The sequence below is a fragment of the Orcinus orca genome, chromosome 3, assembly GCF_937001465.1.
Source record: "Orcinus orca chromosome 3, mOrcOrc1.1, whole genome shotgun sequence".
Taxonomy (NCBI): domain Eukaryota; kingdom Metazoa; phylum Chordata; class Mammalia; order Artiodactyla; family Delphinidae; genus Orcinus; species Orcinus orca.
Genome location: NC_064561.1, coordinates 134,060,159 through 134,078,197, shown reverse-complemented (window position 1 = coordinate 134,078,197; position 18,039 = coordinate 134,060,159). Strand labels below are relative to the sequence as shown.

The window sequence follows — 18,039 nt, the reverse complement described above, 5'->3', positions numbered from 1 at the left end:
GACATAAGGGATATCCAAGTATCACTGAGAAATTAAAAAAATGTAGAAACATTTATATCTACAACTATGTGTTTGAAAATGCTAACTCATATAAAATTTCCATTGTTATATAAAGGCTTTCATGATGTAACTCCCTGACTCTTAAATTTTAAAAAATACAGAATAAAATTCTTAATCCTAAATTTTTGTCACTGCTCCTGAGGTTTATGATTGAAGTCAAAGAGAGAAACACCCCAAACTAGTCATTTATGAAACCATAAATTCAGTGGAAACCTGCTTCAAAACTACAAATTATTTCAGACAAATATATATGTATGTTCACATTTATAAAAAATTTCCACATTACTCATAGAAACAAGCGTCATAAAATTTACATACCGAATACAATAAAAATCAGTTCTAATGAAGATTTAGCTGTTATCCTCCTAAATAAAAAGTTCTGTGTTTGAGGTAACTCTTTAAGACATGCCAATATGGCATATTTGTAAAACAACCCAGGAGTCTATCTTAAAAATCCTGCACAACACAGCATCATCTCTATGAGACCTACAAGTAGGCTGAACTAGACTTGTCTTTTTAAGCAAGGAAGAAATATTTTGTTACAAAAGCCAAGGACGCAGGTACTAGAAACTCTGCATCTCAGAAAACAGTGAAATTTTGTTATAAATACTTTCATTATCATCTTCCTGCTGATGCCATTCATTTAAAAAGTTCTAGTCAAGACCAATAAAGCAGCTTCATCTCCTGTGACATCCAAAAAAAGCCAAGATTTAAAAACAACAGTGAAAAACTTCACTCTCCTTATACATTATCATAGGATATAAAGCTATGAAAATTTTCAGTGTCAAGCGCAAAGCATTATCCCCTACCTCACTTTAACACTGGAAGGTGGACACTTAATTTAGCAGTACTCATTAACTGCTAAGTATATTGCCTGTGTTGACTGTAGTAAAGCCATTTACAATCAACTTATGAAGTAATAACACTAGCCAGACACACACACAGAGGAATACCAAAAACAATGAGTTTTGTTGCACAAATATCCATACTTGGGGCATGGCTATCAGGTAATAAGACTGATTCAATTCTCTATAATCATAGTACACTAAAATACTGCCAGACAGTAATGGCCCCATATATGAAAAAATGTCTATATGGAAAAGGCTGTGATTTATTGCCAAGCATAATTATATAGCAAATTTCAAGGAAAGTCTAATAATTTTCAAAACCATATTTTTAAATTTAATGGGTCAGGCCAAAGTCTCAGTTACTTTTTGGAGATTTCAGAACTATTAGGGGCAGAGGAATGCTTTTCCTTTTTTCTCTTCTTTTTGTCCTTTTTGTGATGCTTCCCCTTTTTTGACTTACTCTTTTTCTCTTTTTTCTTTTCTTTCTTCTGATATCTTTGTTTCTTTTGTTTTGAAGTGTCCTCTTCAGTGGAACTGGATGAATAAGACCTATGAGTAATAATGCATGCTGACTGATAATTGTATTTATGGTTGATGGGTACATTTAAATGGAATTTGAACTGCCTTAAATCCTTCTTGGAATAAGGTGGGAGTATAAATATAAAGGAATTCAAACAAAATGTGCTTTATATATTTGTATTCTCTTAAAATACAGTATTCAGAGTTTTTGCCACTTAGCCAGAGAAACTAACAAAAGAAATGTCTCTATTCTGCTCAGTTCTAGTTATGAGTTTTAAATTCAGTAAGGATGAAATAATTTTTCTGTGATTTTCAGTTTTTCATCCTGTGTACCCTTCAAAATCTTTCTTATAAGGCAAAGAAAATGTCATTTACCAACCCTCATTATATACACAATTCACTTGTGTATATAATAACTTGTTCGCATATTCTCTTAAAAGAGCCACAAAGGATACAATTATATAAAAAGGGCTACAGTTGTACCTCCGTATAAATGAATGAAACCTGAAAATTAGCAAAATAAAAGCACTTTTGTTTTATTTTATTTTTCAAGTTAAAGTACTTGATTCTTTTACATGCAGAGTGATACAGATGAACACTTGCATTCTGAAATAATTTTCACTAGTTACAGAAAGAATGCTTTTAAATGTATACTCTATAAATGAATGAGAATAACTTATCATTATACTTTATTTTTCTTATATTACTCGAATACTAAATTGGGAAAATAAACTGTAGAATTCTTTCCTCTAATGAAAAATAACAAAAAACGAACAAAAAACCCCATCTCTCTTAAGAGATGTGTAAAAAGATGTGCAACACTATCCAGACCCCAAATATGTGTGACTGAACAGAAACTGAGTTAATTTAAAATATAAAAGGCATCCCAGAGATAGCTGAGTGATCTAAACATTAGAAGTTAAAACCCAAACTAAGAAAACCTAAAACACATACAGTAGAAGGCAAAGTAAACAACATGAGACTACAAGGTTGTGTCTGTAGAGTGACTCACTGCGAATTCCTTGACTGCCTTCCTTGATCAGGGACTCTCAGCCTCCCCCTGTTTCTGTAACATTGTGTTCCTTCCTTTTCCTTGTCCATCTTCTCAGACTCTAGTCATCTCCTGAGCTTATTTTCTCATGTATTCTCTTGCACTCTCTTCAACTCTTTTTCTCAACTATTGCCTACTTTCCTGTTTAAAGACCTGCTTGACCTCTACATTCTAACTAGCGCTGCTTCTCTGCCTGCACTTTTTTCTTTGGCTTTCTGGACCTGGGTTCTCTTTAAGGCAGAATGTTATACTTTGGCAGAGCAACCACATCAGGTGGCGTTACCTTTGCTAAGTGTACTTAGAAAAGTTCTTTTAATTTCAGGCCCTGTCTGAGGTGGGTGAGGCCCAAGGTAGAGAGGCTTGAGTAAATAATATGTTACTCTAAAACCAGTACATGAAAATTTGGAAGAAAACAGAAAATCTCACTTCTCCTGTAAGCGATCCACATGCTGTGCTAATGCAAATGATTAAACAATACACTCATCGGACTACACAATACACTGAGCTCTACCTTCCTGTGTTAGTTCTTAAACATTATTAACTCCCAACACCTGAAAGTGAGTTAACTTTTCCAATTTATAAAGTAGCTGAGGGTGTTAGAATGTATATATTACATGCTCTATAAAAACCACAAAGTGACAACACCTGATGTGCAGAACCTACTGTCAGAGAACTAAGGTCCAAGCTAGATATTACTACCTGCTAAATGCCTTAAAAAGTGTCTATATGTACATGTTTATTCTAGTGTAAATGAAAGTGCACTCATGAACCAAGGAAGAAGTTGCCTCTTAAGTCTTTTGATCAATTTCTTTAGCCAGTTTTTGTTAAAAGAGTTGATAGTAAAAATTCATAGGTGGCTGATGAGAATTCTGAAAGATCTGTAGGTATTTTTAGCATGATAAATGAGTACATAAATCCTATTAATAAATTAATTTCTTAGCCATGGCAATGATATTTTGAGAATACAAATATTTAAGCTCCAAATTCATACATATGAGGACAAAATATATATGTGAAGAATTTAGACATACGTCCAATTAAAAACTTATGTTCTAAAACTTAAAAATTCTAGAATACAAATAGAATACATAAAAGAAGTGGGTGGAAATGTCATGAAGAACCTAGGGGTAAGACAGGAATAAAGACACAGACCTACTAGAGAATGGACTTGAGGATATGGGGAGGGGGAAGGGTAAGCTGTGACAAAGTGAGAGAGAGGCATGGACATGTATACACTACCAAACATAAGGTAGATAGCTAGTGGGAAGCAGCCGCATAGCACAGGGAGATCAGCTCGGTGCTTTGTGACCACCTAGAGGGGTGGGATAGGGAGGGTGGGAGGGAGGGAGATGCAAGAGGGAAGAGATGGGAACATATGTACATGTATAACCGATTCACTTTGTTATAAAGCAGAAACTAACACACTATTGTAAAGCAATTATACTCTAATAAAGATGTAAAAAAAGCAGGCGGGGCTGTTATTTATTTATACCTTGATTTGCTCCAAAAAAGAAAATTTAAGGTGGCTGAGTGCTGACTTTATTTTTGATTCCTGACATGAAGGATTTTGTTATTTTCAGAAACAACTGAACACCTAACTTTCATTAAGATAATATTAAATTAACTGGACTATAACATGAAAAATAAAATTTTATAATCCATCTAGATCCATAGTCCTGCTTTTTTAAAAAAAATGTTAAAAAATACCTTTTCCTTTTTTTTTTCAACTTGATTTTCTCTTTGCTTTTTGCTTTTTTCTTCTCCTCTTCTTCATTTATTCCTGTGTGTTGAGGGGAAAGAATCAGGTCACCATCAGTTTATATACTAATATGGTATGTATACATTTTTTGATTTTGGTTGTTGGTTGGTGAATTTCACTGTTAGGATACTGCACTTTTTTTGTAACAATGTCCCCTTTCTTGATTATTTTTACTCATTAAAAACATTATAAAAGTACTATATGCTTTTAATACAGATTTCAAATCTACTAAGTACATTAAGTAAAAAATTCAAATATTTCATTTCTAATTCCTAAAGCAAATCAATGTCGACTGTTTGGTGGGTACTATTCCAGGCCTTAAGAAACGAAACAATACAATCATGTATAATTTTAAAAATCTTCTTTTTCAAGCAAAATTAGGATCATGAAATCTTAGGGTCACGGGACAATAACCACATCTAATATTTATGTCGTTGGTATCTCAGAAGGAGAGAATACATACTATTCTCTATCTTGTTTATTAAATACACAATTTGGTGTGTATTCTTCTAGGCTTTCTCTATACATAACCAAATAGACACAAACATTCACTTATACAAACATAATTACATGTAAGTCCCAAGTTTTTATGTCATTTGAAAAATGGATTGTGGCATATAATACATATTTTCCAACTTATTTCTTTCACTTAACACTTTTTTTTGATATTCTTTTATTCTAACACCATTTGCTGAAAAGACTATTCTTTCTGTACAGAACTGCCTTTTCACCTCTGTCAAAAATCCATTGAACTTCTGCTTCTAGGAAGATGAAGTAGATGTACTTTTCCTATTCCTCCCATTAAATATAACTACAAACCCCAGACATTACAAAAACAAGCATAAGAAGACTGTAAAAGGTGGAAAGACAGACACTAGCTAGGGATCTTGAAATCCAGAAAACGACACACTGCTGAGTTCCCTGAAATTTATTTTTGCTTTATATAGCCCAGACTTACAGCTGAAGAAGCCGGCAACCTGGCAATATCAACAGGTGCAGACAAAAATACCCCAACAATAGCCTGCTCTCTCTAGCCAAAGGACCAAGAAAGGGACAGCCTAGTGACAGGAAACTTTTAGATAGTAACTGCCATTTCCAGCCAAACACCACAGAAAAAAATGGGGCACCACCCCCACCCATATTACCAAAGGCTGAGTGAAGAACACAGACTTCCCCCCGTGAGTCTGTGATGAGACATCTCAATCCCCCTTCCTGAGAAGTCTAAGTGGTGAGACAAACTTTCATCCCCACTGACCAGTAATAAGACCTCCATTAACAGTGTCAGTGGAGACCACGCAAGGAGCCTGGACTGCCAACCCCACCCAGCAGTAATGAGGCACTCCTCCCCTCCATGCTTAAGTATTGTCAGAAGAGACCTAATGAAAGTCAGTGCTTTCACTGTCACCCAGGGGTAACAAGACTACCCTCACCATGGTGTCAGGGGGCACCACACAGGGAGCTGAAATTCCGACCTTCACCCAGCAGTAAGAAGAAGCCGTGTCCACCTTAGGTTTTGGTAGAGGCTGAGTGGTGAAACTGAACTTTTATTTTCATCTGGCAGGAACAAGTTGGCATCCTCAATTTTCATTCTGGAGTGGTACCAGAGAAAATCAGATAAAACAAAATGTTTAAAGAAAAGCCAGAGTTTTATATATGTCCAAGTTTCAACTGAAAAGAAATCATCAAATGAAGAACCAGAAAGACCTCTAATTGAATACAGAATTAAACAACAGATGACAACACCACAATGACAGAAATATTAGAATTATCTGAAAAAGATTTCAATGCAGCCATCATAAAAATGCTTCAATGGGCAACTATGAACATGCTTCAAACAATGAAAAAACAGAAATCCCCAAAGAAATAAAAAAATCCAAAGAAGAGGGCTTCCCTGGTGGCTCAGTGGTTAAGAATCCACCTGCCAATGCAGGGGACACAGGTTCGATCCCTGGTCTGGGAAGATCCCACGTGTCGCGGAGCAACTAAGCCCGTGTGCCACAAATACTAAGCCTGCGCTCTAGAGCCCGCATGTCACAACTACTGAAGCCCGCACGCCTAGAGCCCATGCTCCACAACAAGAGAAGCCACGACAATGAGAAGCCTGTGCACTGCAACAAAGACTAGCCCCTGCTCGTTGCAACTAGAGAAAGCCTGCACACAGCAACAAAGACCCAACACAGCCAAAAATAAAAACAAATAAATTAATTAATTTTAAAAAAATCCAAGAAGAAACAAATAGAAATTTTAGAACTAAAAATACAATAAACTGAAATTAAAAACTCAGTGGAAGGGCTCAAGAGCAGAATAGAAACACAGAGGAAATAATCACTGAACAGGAAGACAAAACAATATAAATCACCCTATCTGAATGATGGAGAGAAAAAAGACGTAAAAAGAACAGAGCTTCAGAAACCTGTGGGATAACAGCAAAAGAGCTAATATTTATGTCATTAGAGTCCTGCAAAGCAAGGATAAAGAAGGCTAAAAAAAAAGGTGCTTGAAGAAATAATTGCTGAAAACTTCCTAAATTTGGTAAGACATAAACCTACATATTCAAAATAAATTCCAAGAAATTCATATCAAGACACATCATAACTAAGCTTCTGAAAACTAATGACAAAGAAAAAAATATTGAAAACAGTCAGAGAAAAATGATATGTTACTTATAGAAGCAAAACAATTAGAATGAAAGCACATTTCTTATCAGAAAAGATGGAAGCCAGAATGAAGTGGAATCCTGGAATCCTCTACCCAGTGAAAATATTCTTCAAAAATGAAAAGACAGATGGCTTCACAGGCGAATTCTATCAAACGTTTAGAGAACAGCTAACACCCATCCTTCTCAAACTCTTCCAAAATATAGCAGAGGGAGGAATACTCCCAAACTCATGCCACAAGGCCACCATCACTCTGATAACAAAACCAGACAAAGATGTCACAAAGAAAGAACACTACAGGCCAATAACACTGATGGACAGAGATGCAAAAATCCTCAACAAAATACTAGCAAAAACAATCCAACAGCACATTAAAAGGATCATACACCATGATTAAGTGGGGTATACCCCAGGGATGCAAGGATTCTTCAATATACGCAAATCAATGTGATACACCATATTAACAAATTGAAGGAGAAAACCCATATAATCATCTCAATAGATGCAGAGAAAGCTTTTGACAAAATTCAACACCCATTTATGATAAAAACTCTCCAGAAAGTAAGCATAGAGGGAACTTACCTCAACATAATAAAGGCCATATATGACAAACCCACAGCTAACATCATCCTCAATGGTGAAAAACTGAAACCATATCCACTAAGATCAGGAACAAGACAAGGTTGCCCACTCTCACCACTCTTCTTCAACATACTTTTGGAAGTCTTAGCCACAGCAATCAGAGAAGGAAAAGAAATAAAAGGAATCCAAATTGGAAAAGAAGAAGTAAAGCTGTCACGGTTTGCACATGACACGATACTATACATAGAGAATCCTAAAGATGCTACCAGAAAACTACTAGAGCTAATCAATGAATTTGGTAAAGTAGCAGGATACAAAATTAATGCACAGAAATCTCTGGCATTCCTATACACTAATGATGAAAAATCTGAAAGACAAATTAAGAAAACACTCCCATTTACCACTGCAACAAAAAGAATAAAGTATCTAGGAATAAACCTACCTAAAGAGACAAAAGACCTGTATGCAGAAAATTATAAGACAGTGATGAAAGAAATTAAAGATGATACAAATAGATGGAGAGATATACCATGTTCTTGGATTGGTAGAATCAACATTGTGAAAATGACTCTACTACCCAAAGCACTCTACAGAGTCAATGCAATCCCTATCAAACTACCACTGGCATTTTTCACAGAACTAGAACAAAAAATCTCACAATTTGTATGGAAACACAAAAGACCCTGAATAGCCAAAGCAATCTTGAGAAACAAAAACAGAGCTGGAGGAATCAGGCTCCCTGACTACAGACTATACTACAAAGCTACAGTAATTAAGACCGTATGGTACTGGTACAAAAACAGAAATATAGATCAATGGAACAGGATAGAAAGTCCAGAGATAAACCCACGCACATATGGTCACCTTATCTTTGATAAAGGAGGCAAGAATATACAGTGGAGAAAAGACAGCCTCTTAAATAAGTGGTGCTGAGAAAACTGGAGAGCTATATGTAAAAGAATGCAATTAGAACACTCCCTAACACCATACACAAAAATAAACTCAAAATGGATTAAAGAACTAAACGTAAGGCCAGACACTATTAAAGTGTTAGAGGAAAACATAGGCAGAACACTCTATGACATAAATCACAGCAAGATCCTTTTTGACACACCTCCTAGAGAAATGGAAATAAAAACAAAAATAAACAAATGGGACCTAATGAAACTTAAAAGCTTTTGCACAGCAAAGGAAACCATAAACAAGATGAAAAGACAACTCTCAGAATGGGAGAAAATATTTGTAAATGAAGCAACTGACAAAGGATTAATCTCCAAAATTTACAAGCAGCTCATGCAGCTCAGTATCAAAAAAACAAACAACCCAATCCAAAAATGGGCAGAAGACCTAAATAGACATTTCTCCAAAGAAGACATACAGATTGCCAACAAAACATGAAAGAATGCTCAACATCATTAATCATTAGAGAAATGCATATCAAAACTACAATGAGATATCACCTCACACAAGTCAGAATGGTCATCATCAAAAACTCTACAAACGGGCTTCCCTGGTGGCGCAGTGGTTGAGAGTCTGCCTGCCGATGCAGGGGACACGGGTTTGTGCCCCGGTCCGGGAAGATCCCACATGCCACGGAGCGGCTGGGCCCGTGAGCCATGGCCGCTGAGCCTGCGCGTCCAGAGCCTGTGCTCTGCAGCGGGAGAAGCCACAACAGTGAGAGGCCCGCGTACCACAAAAAAAAAAAAAAAAAAAAAAAAACTCTACAAACAATAATGCTGGAGAGGGTGTGGAGAAAAGGGAACCCTCTTGCACTGTTGGTGGGAATGTAAATTGATACAGCCACTATGGAGAACAGTATGGAGGTTCCTTAAAAAACTAAAAGTAGAACCATCATATGACCCAGCAATCCCACTACTGGGCATATACCCCAAGAAAAACTTAATTCAAAAAGAGTCATGTACCACAATGTTCATTGCAGCTATATTTACAATAGCCAGGACATGGAAGCAACCTAAGTGTCCATCAACAGACGAATGGATAAACAAGATGTGGCACATATATATACAATGGAATATTACTCAGCCATAAAAAGAGACGAAATTGAGTTATTTGTAGAGAGGTGGATGGACCAAGAGTCTGTCATACAGAGTGAAGTAAGTCAGAAAGAGAAAAACAAATACTGTATGCTAACGTATATATATATATGGAATCTAAAAATAAGAAAAATGGTCATGAAGAACCTAGGGGCAAGATGGGAATAAAGACACAGGCCTACTAGAGAATGGACTTGAGGATATGGGGAGGGGGATGGGTAAGCTGGTACAAAGTGAGAGAGAGGCATGGACATATATACACTACCAAATGTAGAATAGATAGCTAGTGGGAAGCAGCCGCATAGCACAGGGAGATTAGCTTGGTGTTTTGTGACCACCTAGAGGGGTGGGATAGGGAGGGTGGGAGGGAGGGAGACGCAAGAGGGAAGAGATATGGGGATATATGTACATGTATAACTGATTCACTTTGTTATAAAGCAGAAACTAACACACCATTGTAAAACAATTATATCCAATAAAGATGTTAAAAAAAAATGAAAAGAAATCAAGATGTTCTCAGATAAAGGAAAACTAAAAGAATCTGTCACCAGCAGACATTCCCCAAAAGAATGGCTACAGGAAGTTATCTAAAGGAAAGGAAATGCTGTAACATCAAGAAGAAAGAACACAGTAAGCAAAAATATGGGTGCAACAGGCTTTCTTTCTTTTGAATTTCTAAATTTTGTTTGAGGGTGGAAGCAAAAACTATAACAGTGTCTGATGTAGTTCTATGTGTATGCAGGGAACATACTGAGGATGACTATAAATGGGAGAGGGTAAAAGTACATAAAGAGAGGTTAGTTTTCTACATTTCACTTGAACTAGTAAAATGACAACACCAGTAGATTATGATAAATTATGTATACATAATGTAATACCTAGAGTAACCATTGAAAATGTTATACAGAACACTACAGAAAAAATTTTAAACATTATGGATATATTCAAAGACACTATAGATACATCAAAATGGAACTGTACAAGTGTTCAAGTGACACTAGAGTGAAATCAAAGCACTATAGACAATCCTAAAAAAATACTCCATGGGACCCCACAGAAAGGTAGGGAAAAAAAAGAACAGAGAAATAAAAAAACAGAATAATCAGAAAACAAATAATAAAATGGCAGACTTAAGCCCTAACATATAATTATATTAAACTTCAAAAGAATACCAATGGGGCTTCCCTGGTGGCGCAGTGGTTGAGAATCTGCCTGCTAATGCAGGGGACACGAGTTCGAGCCTTGGTCTGGGAAGATCCCACATGCCACGGAGCAGCTGGGCCCATGAACCACAACTACTGAGCCTGCGTGTCTGGAGCCTGTGCTCCGCAACAAGGGAGGCCGCGATAGTGAGAGGCCCGTGCACCGCGATGAAGAGTGGCCCCCCGCTTACCACAACTAGAGAAAGCCCTCACACAGAAATGAAGACCCAACACAGCCAAAAATAAATAAATAAAAATAAACAAAAAAAGCCAAGCATTAAAAAAAAAAAAAAACCAATGAAATTGGCAGAGTGGATTGAGAAATATGACTCATCTACATGCTGTCTATAAGGCTCTCACCTCAAATATAATGATATAGGCACACTGAAAGCAAAAGGACAGAAATGGAGATGTAACACAAACATCAAAGGAAAGCTAGAATGGCTATATTAATATCAGATAAAACAAACTTTAGAACAAAGAAAATAACCAGTGAGAGAGACAGACATTATATAACAATAAAGGTTTCAACCCACTAAGAAGACATAGCAATCCTAAGTGTGTATGCACCAAACAACAGAGCTGAAAAATACATGAAGCAAAAACGATAGACCTGAAGGGAGAAACAGACAAATCCATGATAGCTGGAGACTTCAACATCCTTCTCTCAGCAACTGACAGAAACTACACATAAAGTTAGCAAGGATATAGAAGAACTCAACAACACCATAAATTAACAGAATCTAGGGCTTCCCTGGTGGCACAGGTTGAGAGTCCGCCTGCCGATGCAGGGGATATGGGTTCGTGCCCCGGTCTGGGAAGATCTCACATGCCGCGGAGCGGCTAGGCCCGTGAGCCATGGCCGCTGAGCCTGTGCGTCTGGAGCCTGTGCTCCGTAACGGGAGAGGCCACAACAGTGAGAGGCCCGCATACCGCAAAAAAAATAAATAAAAATAAAAAAAAGTTATACATTGTGACCAAGTGTGATTTATTCAAGGGATGCAAGGCTGGTTGAATATTCAAAAATTTAATGTAATCCACTGTATTAAGAGGCTAAAGAAGAAAAATTGTAGGATCATATCAACTGATGCAGAAAATGCATTTGGCAAAACCTGACACCCATTCATGATAAAAACTCTTTAAAAATAGGAATAGAGGGAAACTTCCTCAACTTGATAAAGAGCTGCTACCAAAAAAACATACAGCTAACCATTAAGGTCTATATGGTTTTTCCCCTAGAAGTGGAATCCAGATAAGAATTCATCTCTCACTGCTCTTTTTCAACATAGTGCTGTAAGTTCTAGCCATAGCAATAAATCAAGAAAGGAAAACAAAAGGCTTATAGATCAAAATGGAAGAAATAAAACTGTTCTTATTTGCAGATGACATGATGGTTTACATAGAAAATTCCAAAGAATCTACCAAAAACTCCTAGAACTAATCAGTGAGTTTAGCAAAGATAAAAGATAAACATAAAGTCATTTGTACTTCTATATACTTGTAATGAACATGCAGACAACGAAAGAAAAAAAAACATTTACAATTTTTCAAAAAAAATTTATAGGTATAATCCTAAAACTACACCATGCTGAGAAAAGAAATCAAAGATTTAAATAAACAGAGAGACATACTGGATTTATGGGTTGGAAAACTCAACACAGTAAAGGTGTCAATTCTCCCCAAATTGATAAACATGTTTAAGGCAATCCCTATCAAAATTCCAGCAAGATTCTTTGTAGATATAAACATTATTCTAAAATTTATATGGAAGGAAAAAGAAACTAAAATAGTTGAAACAATTTTGAAAATGAAGAATAAAGTAGAAAAAATCAGTCCCTCCAACTTTGAGACTTATTATATAGCTACATTAATCAAGATGGGGTGGCGGGATAGATACATAGATCAATGGAACATTATAGACAGCCCAGAAACAAACCGACACAAATAGGACCAACTTATTTTTGGCAAGAGCACAAAAGCAATTCAATGGAAGAAAGATAGCCTTTCAATAAACAGTGCTGGAACAAGTGGTCATTCTTAAGCAAAATACTAAGTGCTCTAAGTTTCACATTTTATACAATAATCAAATCAAATGGATGATGGACCTAATGTAAAATATAAATCTATAAAAACTTAAGAAAAAAGTAAAGGAGACCAAGAGACAGGCAAAGAGTTACACTTGAAACCAAAGCACAATCTATAAGAGGAAAAATTAATAAATTGGACTTTATCAAAATTAAAAAACTATTGTTCTGTGAAACACCTATTAAGAGGATGAAAAGAAAAGCTACATATTGGGATAAATATTTGCAAACCAGGCATCTAAAAAAGGACTAGTATCTAACGAGGGGAAGATGGCGAAGTGTAAGACGCAGAGATCACCTTCCTCCCCACAGATACACCAGAAATACATCTACACGTGGAACAACTCCTACAGAACACCTACTGAACACTGGCAGACCTCAGACCTCCCAAAACGCAAGAAAGTCCCCACGTACCTGGGTAGGGCAAAAGAAAGAAGAATAAACAGAGACAAAAGGATAGGGACGGGACCTGCACCAGTGGGAGGGAGCTGTGAAGGAGGAAAGGTTTCCACACACTAGGAAGCCCCTTCGCGGGAGGAGACTGCAGGTGGCGGAGGGGGAAGCTTCGCAGCCACGGAGGAGAGCACAGCAACAGGGTTGCAGAGGGCAAAGCGGAGAGATACTCGCACAGAGGATCGGTGCGGACCAGCACTCACCAGCCCGAGAGGTTTGTCTGCTCACGCGCCGGGGCGGGCGGGGCTGGGAGCTGAGGCTCGGGCTTTGGTCGGAGAGCAGGGAGAGGACTGGGGTTGGTGGCGTGAACACAGCCTGCAGGGGTTTAGTGCACCATGGCTAGCCGGGAGGGAGTCCGGGGAAAAGTCTGGACCTGCCGAAGAGGCAAGAGACTTTTTCTTCCCTCTTTGTTTCCTGGTGCGCAAGGAGAGGGGATTAAGAGCGCTGATTAAAGGAGCTCCAGAGACGGGCGCGAGCCACGGCTAAAAGCGCGGACCCCAGAGACGGGCATGAGACGCTAAGGCTGCTGCTGCCGCCACCAAGAAGCCTGTGTGCGAGCACAGGTCACTATCAACACCCCCCTTCCGGGGAACCTGTGCAGCCCGCCACTGCCAGGGTCCCGGGATCCAGGGACAACTTCCCCGGGAGAAGGCACGGCGCGCCTCAGGCTGGTGCAACGTCACGCCGGCCTCTGCCGCCGCAGGCTCGCCCCGCACTCCGTACCCCTCCCTCCCCCGGCCTGAGTGAGCCAGCGTCCCCGAAGCTGCTCCTTTAACCCTGTCCTGTCTGAGCGAAGAACAGATGCCCTCCGGTGACCTCCATGCAGAGGCGGGGCCAAATACAAAGCTGAGCCCCGGGAGCTGTGACAACAAAGAAGAGAAAGGGAAACCTCTCCCAGCAGCCTCAGAAGCAGCGGATTAAAGCTCCACAATCAACTTGATGTACCCTGCATCTGTGGAATACCTGAATAGACAACGAATCATCCCAAATTGAGGAAGTGGACTTGGAGAGCAAGATTTATGATTTTTTCCCCTTTTCCTTTTTTTGTGAGTGTGTATGTGTATGCTTCTGTGTGAGATTTTGTCTGTATAGCTTTGCTTTCATCATTTGTCCGAGGGTTCTGTCCGTTTTTTTTCTTTAAAAAATTTTTTTCGTAATAATTATTTTTTATTTTAATAACTTTATTTTATCTTACTTTTTTATCTTCTTTCTTTCCTTCCTTCCCTCCTTCCCTCCTCCCTCCCTCCCTTCTTCCTTCCTTGCTTTCTTTCTTTCTTTCCTTTCTTTCTTTCTACTTTTTCTCCCTTTTATTCTGAGCTGTGTGGACGAAAGGCTCTTGGTGCTGCAGCCAGGAGTCAGTGCTGTAACTCTGAGGTGGGAGAGCCAACTTCAGGACACTGGTCCACAGGAGACCTCCCAGCTCCACATAAAATCAAATGGCGAAAATCTCCCAGAGATATCCATCTCAACACCAGCACCCAGCTTCACTCAACGACCAGCAAGCTACAGTGCTGGACACCCTATGCCAAACAACTAGCAAAACAGGAACAAAACCCCACCCATTAGCAGAGAGGCTGCCTAAAATCGTAATAAGTCCACAGACACCCCAGAACACACATGGACCTGCCCACCAGAAAGACAAGATCCAGCCTCATCCACCAGAACACAGGCACTAATCCTCTCCAACAGGAAGCCTACACAACCCACTGAACCAACCTTAGCCACTGGGGACAGACACCAAAAACAACGGGAACTACGAACCTGCAGCCTGCAAAAAGGAGACCCCAAACACAGTAAGATAAGCAAAATGAGAAGACAGAAAAACACACAGCAGATGAAGGAGCAAGATAAAAACCCACCAGACCTAACAAATGAAAAGGAAATAGGCAGTCTACCTGAAAAAGAATTCAGAATAATGATAGTAAAGATGATCCAAAATCTTGGAAATAGAATAGACAAAATGCAAGAAACATTTAACAAGGACCTAGAAGAACTAAAGATGAAACAAGCAACGATGAACAACACAATAAATGAAATTAAAACTACTCTAAATGGGATCAATAGCAGAATAACTGAGGCAGAAGAACAGATAAGTGACCTGGAAGATAAAATAGTGGAAATAACTACTGCAGAGCAGAATAAAGAAAAAAGTATGAAAAGAACTGAGAACAGTTTCAGAAACCTCTGGGACAACATTAAATGCACCAACATTCGAATTATAGGGGTTCCAGAAGAAGAAGAGAAAAAGAAAGGGACTGAGAAAATATTTGAAGAGATTGTAGTTGAAAACTTCCCTAATATGGGAAAGGAAATAGTTAATCAAGTACAGGAAGCACAGAGAGTCCCATACTGGATAAATCCAAAGGGAAATACGCCAAGACACATATTAATCAAACTGTCAAAAATTAAATACAAAGAAAACATATTAAAAGCAGCAAGGGAAAAACAACAAATAACACACAAGGGAATCCCCATAAGGTAAACAGCTGATCTTTCAGCAGAAACTCTGCAAGCCAGAAGGGACTGGCAGGACATATTTAAAGTAATGAAGGAGAAAAACCTGCAACCAAGATTACTCTAGCCAGCAAGGATCTCATTCAGATCTGATGGAGAAAATAAAACCTTTGCAGACAAGCAAAAGCTGAGACAGTTCAGCACCACCAAACCAGCTTTACAACAAATGCTAAAGGAACTTCTCTAGGCAAGAAACACAAGAGAAGGAAAAGACCTACAATCATGAACCTAAAACAATTAAGAAAATGGGAATAGGAACATACATATCGATAATTACCTTAAATGGAAATGGACTAAATGCTCCCACCAAAAGACACAGGCTCTCTGAATGGATACCAAAACAAGACCCATATATATGCTGTCTACAAGAGACCCACTTCAGACCTAGAGACACATACAGACTGAAAGTAAGGGGATGGAAAAAGATATTCCATGCAAATGGAAACCAAAAGAAAGCTGGAGTAGCAATTCTCATATCAGACAAAATAGACTTTAAAATAAAGACTATTACAAGAGACACTACATAATGATCAAGGGATCGATCCAAGAAGAAGATATAACAATTGTAAATATTTATGCACTCAACATAGGAGCACCTCAATACATAAGGCAAATACGAACAGCCATAAAAGGGGAAATCGACAGTAACACATTCATAGTAGGGGACTTTAATACCCCACTTTCACCAGTGGACAGATCTTCCAAAATGAAAATAAATAAGGAAACACAAGCTTTAAATGATACATTAAACAAGATGGACTTAATTGATATTTATAGGACATTCCATCCAAAAACAACAGAATACACATTTTTCTCAAGTGCTCATGAAACATTCTCCAGGATAGATCATACCTTGGTTCACAAACCAAGTCTTGGTAAATTTAAGAAAACTGAAATTGTCTCAAGTATCTGTTCCGACCACAACACTATGAGACTAGATATCAATTACAGAAAAAGATCTGTAAAAAATACAAACACATGGAGGCTAAACTATACACTACTTAATAACGAAGTGATCACTGAAGAAATCAAAGAGGAAATAAAAAAATACCTAGAAACAAATGACAATGGAGACCTGACGACCCAAAACCTATGGGATGCAGCAAAAGCAGTTCTAAGAGGGAAGTTTACAGCAATACAATCCTACCTTAAGAAACAGGAAACATCTCGAATAAACAACTTAACCTTGCACCTAAAGCAATTAGAGAAAGAAGATCAAAAAAACCCCAGTTAGCAGAAGGAAACAAATCATAAAAATCAGATCAGAAATAAATGAAAAAGAAATGAAGGAAACAATAGCAAAGATCAATAAAACTAAAAGCTGGTTCTTTGAGAAGATAAACAAAATTGATAAACCATTAGCCAGACTCATCAAGAAAAAAAGGGAGAAGACTGAAATCAATAGAATTAGAAATGAAAAAGGAGAAGTGACACTGCAGAAATACAAAAGATCATGAGAGATTACTACAAGCAACTCTATGCCAATAAAATGGACAACCTGGAAAAAATGGACAATTCTTAGAAATGCACAACCTGCCAAGACTGAATCAGGAATATATAGAAAATATGAACAGACCAATCTCAAGCACTGAAATTGAAACTGTGATTAAAAATCTTCCAAGAAACAAAAGCCCAGGACCAGATGGCTTCACAGGTGAATTCTATCAAACATTTAGGGAACAGCTAACACCTATCCTTCTCAAACTCTTCCAAAATATAGCAGAGGGAGGAACACTCCCAAACACATTCTACGAGGCCACCATCAATCACCCTGATACCAAAACCAGACAAGGATGTCACAAGAAGACAAAACTACAGGCCAATATCACTGATTAACATAGATGCAAAAATCCTCAACAAAATACTAGCAAACAGAATCCAACAGCACATTAAAAGGATCATACACCATGATGAAGTGGGTTTATTCCAGGAATGCAAGGATTCTTCAATATACGTAAATCAATCAACGTGATACACCATATTAACAAATTGAAGGAGAAAACCCATATGATCATCTCAATAGATGCAGAGAAAGCTTTGGACAAAATTCAGCATGCATTTATGATAAAAACCCTGCAGAAAGTACGCATAGAGGGAACTTTCCTCAGCATAATAAAGGCCATATATGACAAACCCACAGCCAACATTGTCCTCAATGGTGAAAAACTGAAACCATTTCCACTAAGATCAGGAACAAGACAAGGTTGCCCACTCTCACCACTCTTCTTCAACATAGTTTTGGAAGTTTAAGCCATA

At 38.1% G+C, this 18,039-nt stretch overlaps 1 protein-coding gene across 4 annotated transcripts in view; it reads right to left on the bottom strand.

Annotated features, from left to right (window-relative positions):
• SREK1IP1 (SREK1 interacting protein 1) overlaps window positions 1-18,039 on the bottom strand; it is an 85,117-nt gene that overhangs the window by 27,803 nt on the left and 39,275 nt on the right. For 3 of the 4 annotated variants that reach the window (XM_049707957.1, XM_049707958.1, XM_049707960.1), the window contains exons 4-5: window positions 4,186-4,258; window positions 1,369-1,457 (exon numbers count right to left, since the gene is read on the bottom strand). In XM_049707957.1, coding sequence (XP_049563914.1) covers window positions 1,369-1,457; window positions 4,186-4,258 — 162 coding nt within the window. Of the gene's footprint in view, window positions 1,458-4,185; window positions 4,259-18,039 lie in introns of all 4 variants that reach the window. The other variant, XM_004270744.3, reaches the window with a different exon arrangement.